The sequence below is a fragment of the Phoxinus phoxinus genome (assembly GCF_949152265.1).
Source record: "Phoxinus phoxinus genome assembly, chromosome: 13".
NCBI lineage: Eukaryota > Metazoa > Chordata > Actinopteri > Cypriniformes > Leuciscidae > Phoxinus > Phoxinus phoxinus.
The window spans coordinates 25724340-25736639 of record NC_136888.1 but is presented as its reverse complement, the minus strand read 5'-3'; the positions used below and the strand labels follow the sequence as shown (position 1 = coordinate 25736639).

At 38.0% G+C, this 12300-nt stretch overlaps 1 protein-coding gene across 3 annotated transcripts in view; it reads right to left on the bottom strand.

Moving 5' to 3' along the window:
- adam12b (ADAM metallopeptidase domain 12b) overlaps positions 1–12300 on the bottom strand; it is a 96107-nt gene that overhangs the window by 26081 nt on the left and 57726 nt on the right. For all 3 annotated transcript variants that reach the window (XM_079632609.1, XM_079632608.1, XM_079632610.1), the window contains one exon: positions 10386–10534. In XM_079632609.1, the coding sequence (XP_079488735.1) occupies positions 10386–10534 (149 nt within the window). The remainder of the gene's footprint in view (positions 1–10385; positions 10535–12300) is intronic.

Here is a 12300-nt window from a genome sequence, read left to right as displayed (position 1 = left end):
TTGAAGACTAGTCGCTACAATACATATATGAAGTGCCCATTAATGCTTTTTCGAATATTACCTTTCATGCAGTGTGTAATGTAGCTCTTTGTGAATGTAAATAGCCCGCTATAAGTTTTAAAGGTAGGGCTGTAAAACGATTAATCACATCCAAAATAAAAGTTTGTGTTGACATAATAAATGTGTGTGTACTGTGTATAATTATTTTATATATTTAAATACACACACATGCTTGTATATATTTAAGAAATATTTGCAAGTATATACTGTATATAGATTTATATATAATTTATATTATATATAAATTATAAATATCTTACATATAAATAACACATTTTTCTTAAATATATACATGAACGTGTGTATTTATATATACAAAATAATTATACACAGTACACACACATTTATTATGTAAACACACATTTTTATTTTGGATGTGATTAATCGCTTAACAGCCCTAGATCAAAGTGAATGATAAATGGAGTTATTGTCTCCTAAAAGAAAAAAATCAGACTCTGAACTGCCGAAAGGAGTCATCAGCAATTCCAGTCTGACTTCCGTGACATTCATACGTAACAATGTAACACATTTGCATAATGCCTGCCCAGGGTCATCATAGGCTGCCTGAGAACACTTTAGCTGGTTTGTGTGGTCTACATCATGTACCTACTAAAGATAGTATGCGATTTCGGACGCAGCCTGAATCTTCGAACTGCTTCTAAAGAATAGTTTCATTGAGAAATGAGGTGATATTAAATGTATATTATGAGAAAATGAAAGTGTTTTTGACCTTGGATGGATGTAAATCTGTTGTGGAGTCTCAAAACAAAATCAGGAACCTTTAAATGGCATAATTGGGGCACTTTCAGAGATCTCATTTGGACTTTTCTCACCTTAACGCCATAATTCAGCCGCAAAAGAAACAAACAGAACTCTATTGACACTTCAGCATGTTCTCAAACAGACAAATCAATACCATCAGCTTAGTGACAATAAAACAGAAACAAGCAATTTAGCCCCAAAACACTGATTTGCAACAAGCCTGGTCTTCTGCAAATCTCACAGATGCCAGCAGTGTGGCAGTAAGCTGGGGCACAATCAAGCACATGTGAGTTCTAATGCCGTCTTTAAAGGGATTACAGTTGAAAGAGACCAATCAGTAGGGGCGTCTGGAAGTAAAAGTCATGACATTTGCAAATGGAAGCGACACATACTGTATCTTAAACATTCTAAGAAAAAGCTAATGATCCAAAAATGACATTTAAGCGCCGCTGTAGTTTGTGCAATGAGCCGTTTGCTGCAGCGAGGGCTAGAATAGTAATGTGACAGAGGAAAAGACTTTGGTTTAAAAAGGGATTGGCACAGGAGAGATGGAGAGCTTTGAATGGCGGTGGGTAAGCTGGCAGAGTTTGGCATCAGGTCAAGTGGGTTAAGCGGACTTGGCTGGGTGAAGAATTGTGCAAGCAAAAGCCAGATTGGTTTGTATTGCCTGGCATGCAGATATGGTTTGAGGCACATATGAGCATGAGTGCGAGATTTGTGTGCCAGTCCACTCTCAAAATGCTGGGATTAGACAGACCACAGATATTGCCAAGCATAAAAACACACGTAGCCTACATATTTAAAGAGTTGAGTGTGCGAGTGCACTTAAACCTTCACAACTTTTATGATTGCCAAACGATTCGCTCTGTTCCCTGCATCTGTGCAACCCCTAAAGCCCTCCTTATAGATTCAAATTCGAGCAAACAACAAATCCTTCCTGCTTGAACTTCGATTTACTTCTTTACCCCAGTAAATCACACCCGCAGACGCACAAAAATCCACAGAAAACTCCTGCAGTCAACCCTGTCAAAGCCTCTTTTCTCAACTCAAAGATCTGCTTGCATCTGAAAGTTTAACTGCTATCATTAAGCATCTGCTTTATAATTCCCGCTAAGTGAAACCACATCTTTTCCAAGACTATTGAGCACAACAATGAACCCAGATGCTGATTACGGTGTAAATTATTCTGAAATTACACGCCTGCTGTCCTCTCCAAAACGAGCGTGCTTAAACATTTTGATATATTTATGAAACAGTGCAATGTTGAAGTGTTTGCAGAAAGCCAATAACTCTAATCATCTCACTTGTGCTGTTGGCACCTCTGATCTGAGGCCAGCGCACCTGCTGTGTTTTAGAGATCTTTAAATTTCTGGGCAGGAGTTAGATAAGAGACCAAGCCAGCTACAACACTGCAAAACAAGAGAGCTATGTTAAAAAAGTCAATTAAAAAATGAAATTGAAAGCAAAACAGCTTTATGATTCTGATTCAAAAATCTGATTTATGCTGGTCAGAGCTAACCTGATGTATTTAAAGGGATTGTTCACCCAGAAACAAAAATTCTGTCATCATTTACTCACCCCCATGTCGTTCCAAACCCGTATGACCTTCTTTCTTACATGGAACACAAAAGGAGGAGTTCTGAGTTCTCTTTCACGCAATTACAATAAATTGCTTTAGACTTTGGCTTTCAAGCTTCAAAAAACAAACAACAACAACAACAACAACAACAGAAAACACCATTGTAGTTTCACAAAAGTAGTCTGATGCTATATTCTACACAAGTCTTCTGAAACCATACAATAGGAACAGGCCAAAATGTATTTGATATCCACCTCAGTTCTCCTAAAAAAAACAGTCTTCAAAAATGTTCCTTTAATACTCTGCTGAAGAAAGAAATTCATATGTGTTTGGATGGTGAGTAAGTGATGAAATTAATATTTGGGTGAACTAGCCCATTATAAAACATTTTGAGGATACCAACACATAACATACTGGTGATGACCAACTTAAAATATCGAACCTGGCTTGTACTTAAGGTGCACTTGAGTCCATCTAGGCACGAGTGTCTCGCTTGTTGTTTTTTCATTGAGGGTGTTCACACACACACACACAGAAACACACCAGATGAGTATTATTTCAGCTGAGCGTACGTGTTACCAAATTATTCCTGTTTCCCCAAGCATTGCTCTGGTCATTGTTAGCGTAAATCTTTCTACAGTACGTTATGGAATTCCAAACATGTTCAAATTTCACTTTGGGAGATATCAGAACAGCTTAGTTCTCGGTCAAACCATGACGACATCTGATATCATAATACACACACCCATGCATGACAATATGCATGACAAAGAAAACACAAGTTGGAAAAAACAAAATTTTTGCAAATCTCCAGAAACTTATACAATTACTACAGTTTCCAGCTGAAATGAACACTATGGGCCCTATCTTGCACCCAGCGCAATTGACTTTATACACCGATGCACGTATCAATCCTATTTTGCACCCGACGCACAGCAGACTTTTCCCTCCACAGACGCACGTCGGTAAATTAGGGAATGAACTTGTGCTCCCGAGCGCGGTGCAGCGAAAAGAGGAGGCGTGTTCCGGCACAAACGTTCCCTGGTGCTATTTTGCAGTTCCAGAAAACAATTCCGCCACTGACCAGTAAAAACCTAAAGTCAGTGGCGCATACACGTTGATTCTCTCATCTACACAGACACAGCAGTTTTCATTTTTGCAAATCATACATTATTACAAGGAAAAATATTAACACACGAGGGAAATTGTTGTGTCCATGAAGATGTGAAAAAAATAAATCTAGCTTACACATTTACCCAAATTATTATACGCCTGTTTAACCGAAGCTAATTTGGGTGGGTTTCTCCCATCCCCATACATTGTCACTTCTCTGTCTTTTACGGCCCTGGCGAGAACGTCGGTCTCCTCGGCTGTGAATCGCTCCTGGCGTGTGCTGGCAAATCCGCCATTATAATAGCGATCCGCCATGGAACAAGCGCGCCTGCTCTTAAAGGGAATGTGAGAGGACGCTCTGATTGGTTTACTGCACGTTACGCCCAAACCACACCAATGAATAATGAAGCTACTTCAGACCAACCCATTTTAATTTATCCCTCCGGTATAATAGCAACAGCGCCCGGGATCCACCCACAAAGTCACTTGCGTTTCGCGTTTGATACTTTGCTATTCAGATTGTTAAAATAGGGCCCATTGGCAGTAAAACACCAACTTCTACTATTCCTGTTCACACAAAATATGATTACAGGGTGGATTATTGATTTAAAAACTGTTGCGGACATGGAAATAAGTTATGAAAACAAAACACACCATAGTGCATGATTTGTAAACTAACTATAAACTTTTTAACATCTGCATCACATAATAAGCTTCATATGCATGGATTTCTGATGTAGTAAAGTTGTTCACTTGCGGAGGTCTCGGTTACAAATCATGATAAAATAGAAGCAAGCTAGAATGGCATGGTTGCTTCAGCAAATGCTTTTTTCTCTCACATTTACCTTTTGTTAACATCAGTGACACCACAGGCAAGTTTTTTCAAATTAGCCTGCGTTGAATCCATTATATTTAAAAACATTATCATTCTTTTTGCACACATAGACTACTTTATACACACACACACACACACACACACACACACACACACACACACACACACACACACACACACACACACACACACACACACACTGTCATCTGAATTAACCTGCCCGTACTGTTTTTAAGTGGTAAGCTGCAATTCAAAGTCATTTGTATCTAGACTTTTTTTCGAAACCCCATTCTGAGTTTGACCTATTAGAGCTGTTATGTTATCAGCGATAGGTGGGGAATGAGGAAATTAATGTCTGTTTAATCAGCCTCCTCCGGCGACGCAAACTGATTCGAAGTCGGGCTCTATTGTGCTGCCTGTCATTTAGAAGATAACACCGCCGTTTGGGATTCGGTGTGCGGCCACCACAATAAAAGGTGAAAGCGTTACCCATTAAGCGATAGCATCTTTCCAAAAGGCCATCTGACATGCTTGATATTATGGCTAAACGTTCTTCTCTCATTTGCTCTGTAGTGAAGATACAGACCGAGATTGTGTGAGGTAAGCACTGTCTAAAGAAGTCGAATCACGATGTTTAACACACTGCTGATAGCCTCATACCTCAAGCTAAGATATATGCTGTGTTTGTTCTTTGGTGCCTTTGTAGAGTAAGTTAGTCCACCTTGGTAACGTCCCTGACAGCCATTTCCAGTTCCTGTCTAACTGAATGGGGAAACACAATAACAAAAGTTTTACTTCATAGGAATTTATACATGGAAATAATAAGCAAAAGAAGGAGATTAGCTCTTTAAAAACTCAAACTTGCTTTGCTTTTCTTACAGCTGCCATATTCAGCATTCAGCATTGCAATTTCCTCCATTCATTTTCAAACTAGTGCCTTATTTCTTCCTTATACTGTTGTTTGGCACGCATGTTGGCTATTGTATTTGGCCGAAAAACATTAAGAAGCCGACAATAACTTCCTGTTTATGCTTCAGCTTGAATTGAAGATCTACGGTAGTTCTTAATTTCTATTTTTGTCCCTCCATCTTTCTTTGTTTTGACTGTTTGTCCTGTCTGTCAGACCATCTTATTCAGTCTCATTTGCAATTGTCTTTCTGCTGAGTTCCCAGCTCTGAATCTCCCATGTTATTGCTCGTTCGCCGCTTCAGCTAGGACACTGGGGCTGAGAGCTCACAAAGACTGTCAGAAAGAGAGAGAGAGAGAGAGAGAGAGAGAGAGAGAGAGAGAGAGAGAGAGAGAGAGAGAGAAACGCTGTATGCATGATCATGAATTTATCATGTTTGAACTTTAAAATAGATCTTTGCAGAGTAAGAACAGCGCAACAAATCCAGCAACAGCAGGAAAAGGGTTTTGAGGAACTGAATAAATCAGAGCTAGAATGTGTGCTTTGTTAAGGCCAACTTACAGAAGGTTTATTTAGCCAGTGAAAACAGCATTGAGACAAAGGATCAAACACATGGAAAAAATTAAAACTGAGAAAGTGTTTGTTTTAAAAATCTAAATCGGTGTGTGTCATTAGGGCTGCAACTAACGATTATTTTAATAATCGATTAATCTGTCGATTATTTTTTTCGATTAATCGATTAATCGGATAAAAATACAATAAAAAAAAGCATTCATTCCCAACCCTTTATTCAAAAACAGAACTGACAGTGCAAATTCACAGTGCAAAAAAATCTTCAGAAAGTACACAAACAGGTCGCTCCTTGATAGGGATGCACCGATACCATTTTTTCAGAACCGATCCGATACCAAAAATTCTGAGTATCGACCGATACCGATACCAATCTGATACCAGGGCAAAGACCAAAGACCATAAATGCTATTATAAACTAGAATAGTGGATAATTAAGCATACAATTTAGTCTAGAAAAATCACAAGTGCACAATAATTGTATTAAATCTGAACATGAAAAAACTTTGTGAGGAACAAATATTAGAATAAGTGTAACACTAAATTTGGTAAAACGTTACACATTGCTCTTTGTATTGTTGTAAAATACATTCATAAAAAACAAGATAACAAAAATCAAAAATATTAATTCTTTTATAGCCTACAATAAAATTGAGACATGTTTTAAATGTATAGCACATCGGTTTAATGAGGCAGCAACATGATGGATAGTACAGAACTAGAAAAGCTATTAATAATCGTTAATTGCGTCGCTGTATTATGATATGAAAGGCCCCAATACAGTGCGGCACAAGCACTTATGCGCATCCCGAGCGCAGAATGATGCGCTTGAAGCAACACGAGTCACAGCGCGCAGCGCGTCGAGTCCGCATTGAAAAGTTCAAATCACAAAGGAAAGACATATTGATGCGTAGTGTATTATACAGTATCTATCTATCTATGCAATAGTTTATTGAGCATTTTCTTTTAACAGTTTTAAATGTCAGTTACTGTGCGCGTGAAGAACAATTATAATGCTCTGACTCTACTCCAGTGTTGTGAGAGACATCCGGTAGAAAGCAGTTAAGGTACAGCAATAAAGTCCAGCAAGATAAAGTTGTTTAATGCAAAACCATAGAGCATTATCTACAGATCAAGTATAATTATAGTAACATTGAATCATCTTGGAGAGAGTTGTTCATCGTGTTGACTGTCGAACGCGACGCGCTGTTTGATGCTGGATGGAGAATGACTGACAGCCGCAGCGGAGGGAAAAGTGTACGTGATCTTGAATTTAATGACTTAAATATTAATTTCTATCTCACATTATACTATATAATGGCTTCAGAACACTTATAATATAGTGCACGACAACTTTATGATGCTTTATAATGTTTTTGTCCTTTTTGTGGGGCTTAACAATAGCACAGAATATACGCACAATTTTTTTTTTACATCTCCGTGTCGCGCGACACAACGAATCGATAATGAAATTCGTTGCCAACTATTTTAATAATCGATTTTTATCGATTTTATCGATTCGTTGTTGCAGCCCTATGTGTCATGTTTATTTTTAACTGCAAATAATCCTAAATAGTATTTATCTCTTAAAATGATCTAATCCTTAACCCTTGTGCATCAATTAAAAAAAGTTACACTTAGGTCCATGAACAATAATGCCCATAAGGATGCACAAGGGTTAAAATAGACCTTTAAGCATATTTAGATTTTTTTTTGTTTTCACATAATATATCATTCTAATATGGTGATTTACTGCTAAAAAAAACCCAAAACATTTATTATTATTATAAATGTTGAAAACTGTTGTGCTGTTTTTTTTGTGTGTGTGGGAACACTGATACATTTTTTCAGAATTTTTTGATGAATAGAAAGTTCAAAAGAACAGCATTTACCGGTATTTGAATTAGAAGTCTTTTGAACATTATATATATCTTTACTTTTTATCAAAATAATGCATCCTTGCTGAATACAAGTATTTATTTTTAACTTTTTAACTATTTATTTTAAACGTTTGGCGCTAATCTTTTGAATTTCAATATATTTAGCAGTTCTTATTCCAAAAGTAAATTGATCTTGTTCTTTAGTAAAAATATATATATATAAAAAATATATATATAAAAAAAAAACATTGTCTATGCATGTGTTTTTTCTGTCTTTGAGACCGCGTGTGTCCGTGAGTTTCGGCCTTTAGGGTTGAATAAACTAAGGAAGCCTGTGTTTCTCCCATGGGAATTAAAAAATAGGCCAGAATTTTCCTGACTCTGCAATAGTACACAGCTTCTCTGATACAACAAACTGCCACAAAACAATACAAAACAAACGCTTTGACTTACAAACTCTACATGAACCTATAAAAAGTGGACGCCAAACTCTAAACCGTGACCTCAAAACCCTGAATGACGCGGCGCTGAACGATGTGTGAGGGGTTATTTTGAAAGGTGGGGACAAGCTTTGGCACTCCAGTGTTCTTTTAAAAGCACCTTCTTTTTACAGAAGCGCCACGTCTTTTTAAGTATTCATCCATTGCGCTGCTGAAGAATTTGGAGCTATGAATATTTAAAGTAAAAAAGTAAAAATGATGTCAACCTCTCCTCGGTACCTGCGGCTAAAATAGACGACAAAAACACCTCTCGTGAATTCCCCTCCCCCTCCCCTGAGGCAGCTTTAAAAAGCCCAGAGAGGTTTCTTCACAGCATGTTGTCTTGTTGTCATATGAACACATAATGGGAGAATAGGGTTGTGCTGGTTGTTATGGCCGTGATCCAGGGTCGAGCAGCGGTCCAACAAAAATATCCCCACTATGAGATAAGACATGCACAGCAGAGAGATTGAAAAACCGGTCACAGCTGAGAGCGGACAGATGATTACAAGTGACTGACATGCAATATTTCAGAAACAGCAAACTGCAGCTTAGTTTAGACCGAAGGCTGAATAAAAAGCTAGGCACAAGTGCCATAAGTCTGATCCTGGAATATCTCAAAAACACTAGAAGTTAATGTGTGTCTCACACACCAAGAACGTTGCATTTTAAGACTGAAAAGATAAAAAAATTTTTTTAAATGTAATGATTGGGTATTTGAAACAGAATTATGAGGTACTGGCTCAATAATTCACATCTAACAAAAAAACGTCCCCATAGTATACACTTCTGTTAAAAATTAGTTTTTTAAAAAGTGACAGTAAACATTTATAATGTTACAAAATATTTGTATGTAAAACAAATACTGTTTCTATTCATCAAAGAATCCTGAAAAAATGTATCATGGTTTCTGTTCACTAACTGTTTTCAACATTGATAATATTAATAAGAAATGTTTCTTGAGCATTAAATATGATTTCTGAAGGATCATGTGACACCAAAGACACCAAAGCAAATTCAGCTTTGCCATCACAGGAAGAAATGACATTTAAAAATATAATAAAATCAAAAACAGTTACTTTAAATTGTAATAATATTTCACATTTTTACTGTTTTTACAGTATTTTTGACATACACCTTACAGACCGCAATTTTTTGAACGGTAGTGTACATAGTGTAACAACACATACGAGTGGAGAATGAACCATTTTAATTATAATTGGTAGATGTGAGACATAATAAATAGAATATTTGAATAAGTTGTTTTGTATAGTAAAATTAAATTAAATATTTCATTACAGTGAAAAAAAAAGTGTGCTGGCTCTTAAAAAAAGTGTGAAAAGGACATTAACGTCACATCTCACTCATTGCCATCAGCCAATCAGTGTTGTCCTGCTGTCATTGCCATTGCCCTGCCATTCCAAATTGATTAGTCACATGACATTTATGTCTCAAGTGATTGGCTCGAAACAACCTGGCCACAGAACTGAGCACCCAAGGATGGCAGATTTCATATTCGGTCCATTCCCGTACTCCAGTACTACATCTAAAGACCCCATCCCGACTGACTCTCTGGTTCATCGTCTGATAAGGCAAACTGCTGTAAGTGTAAGGAGAAAAATTTCCCATTATGAGCCAGCCTCACCTTATCAACCTGGTGTTTACCCATGTTCGAGACCAGTCACATGCTGAAAACCATTACCGGCAAGCGTGTTATCACGAGAAGCCAGACGACGACTGAATGTCTGAAATCCAAACTTCGGAGTGGACAAAGCAAGCCTTCCACCTATTTACAATTTTTGGAGTTTCAATCCCAGACAAGCCTCACATCAGTGATGATGTATGGGTATTTAGTGCAAATTCATCACTGAGACACGGCTAATTAACCCCTGGTCAATAAGATGCAGGTAAACGGCTGATTATTCTCTTGTGTACATGAATGATGAGAGCTTGATTTGCCCGTTCCCCAGGTAATGGGTCTCGTTGGAGACTAATTGAGCTGTAGAGTGATGCGTCTGCAGTGCATGGGTACATCACATCCAGACAGGTTACTCCACTCAGAAGTACAAGAGGAGATTATTAAGGATTTGTTAGATCTTGATCTGTTCAAACATTCCTATTTAATGACAGTGGTTTGTCAAGTGTCAAAACCTGGTTTGGATATCTCTGTAAACAACATGTTTCTTAAGCACATACTCACCCTGTAGAGGGGGTCATGATGCACCCGCCACGATCTACAGTCATCCTACAGCCGCATCCTCGCTCTGGTGTGTCGTGGTTCATTCCAAAGTTATGGCCCAACTCATGGGCCAAAGTCACAGCAGCTCCCAGAGGATTCTCCGAGTGATCCTAGGAAACAACACACTTAAGGTGCGGTAGTAACAGTAGCGAAATTTTCATGAAATTTCACAAGCAACAAATGTTTCTTGGCCATTATCAATAGTGTAGCAATGCATGCAACACAGTTAAATTTCAAACCAAGCAGCTTTCTGTTGGGTCAATGGGTCAAATTTGCTTGACCAACTTGAATCCGTTGCGAAATCTGTGTGGGGAAATCATTCGCTCTCATGCAAAATTCCATATTGCATGGATTTATATTGAAATGCATGGATTTTGCCCATAAAAACGAGGTATGAAGGAGGGATTGGAGCCATGTCTAGGGACCAGAATATCAGGACAACACGGAAGACCACTCAGAACATCTTAGCAACTCCATGGCGACACATAAAGCTGTCAAACAGTGCCAAAGTTCATGTTTATTCAATGCTTACTAGTGTACCACCATAATAATGTTCAAATAATCTTCATGTCGCTTTCTTCATACAAGACTGAAAAAAAAAAAAAAAAAAAAAACTGTAATAGCTGATTAATAATGTATGACACGTGAAAGGACCAGCAGACAGCTGTTATTAAATGTCTTGAAGGGCTGTAGATGCTCCCGTGAATTTTGATCATTTCTCTTTCAAACTCACTCTTTTAAAATCTCTTTCAACCTTGCCATAAAACACACATATAAGCAATCACTGCTCTTATTCTCCTTCCTCTGTTCTTCTGCTCTCTTCATCATCTGTTCACAGAGAACAAAGCAGAGCTTCAGCGCTATCCATTTCAGCTGAGGTGAAGAAAACCTCCCTGCTGCCTCACGAACGTGACCTGGTTACCAGCGAACCACCTCTTATAACCCAGAAAACAGATCCCCCCCCAACTCCCCCCCCCCTAGATTAGCTACAATCTTTTCACACAACTATACCCTGACTGCCTTTTTTCCATTTCACTGTACATCAAAATGCCATTCCCTGCCTTGATTACAGGGCAAGGAACATGACAGACTCATCTTAGCTTTCAGTGCCCAACGGGTGATATTTCTCTGCCTCATTTCATTTATTCAAGATCTATAGGGTGCCACTGATGACCGTATATTGTGAGTATGACTGACTTGCCCCTCTCTGAGCATAATTACCGACTAATACAGTGGTTAATGCCGTGGGAAATCCAGACTTAACTATTCCAAGAAGCCACTACCAAGCAGCCACATTGAGAACATGGTGCCTTTATAGTGGTAACAGACATATTTAAGTGCTCTTGTGCTTCTGTCAAGTTAGTTCCAGATTTTTTAGGGTATCTCCTATCAAAGAAATTCCCAACTTTTGGATTCCTAAAATCATGAAAGAAGTGCCCATTAAAGTTTGTCCAAAGGTCATATTGTTTCACTCAAATCTTCAAAGACGATTTGTGAGTTAACACAAGCCGCGTTTCCATTATTCTTCAAATTGCGCAAATTGAAATTGCGAATTAAAAAATACGCTTAATGGGAACACATAATTTTCTCCCATATATCGCAAAAAAGTTTTTATGCTCGCATGAGGTGGTTTTTCAGGCAATTCGAAAAAGAAAAAAATGCGCAAAACTGCAATGGAAACAGTTTTTGCGCATTTACAGGTCACCTGACGTAATGACGCGGTGTGTTTGGACAGAATATGAGATTGAGTTCTTTATTAAATTCATAAAAGACAAAAGAATTACATGAAATACTGGATTCTAAACCTCAAAGAAATGCCACAATCAGGACCTCGAAGCAAATATGTGTGAGAAACACCCAGAAACTACTCTCAGTA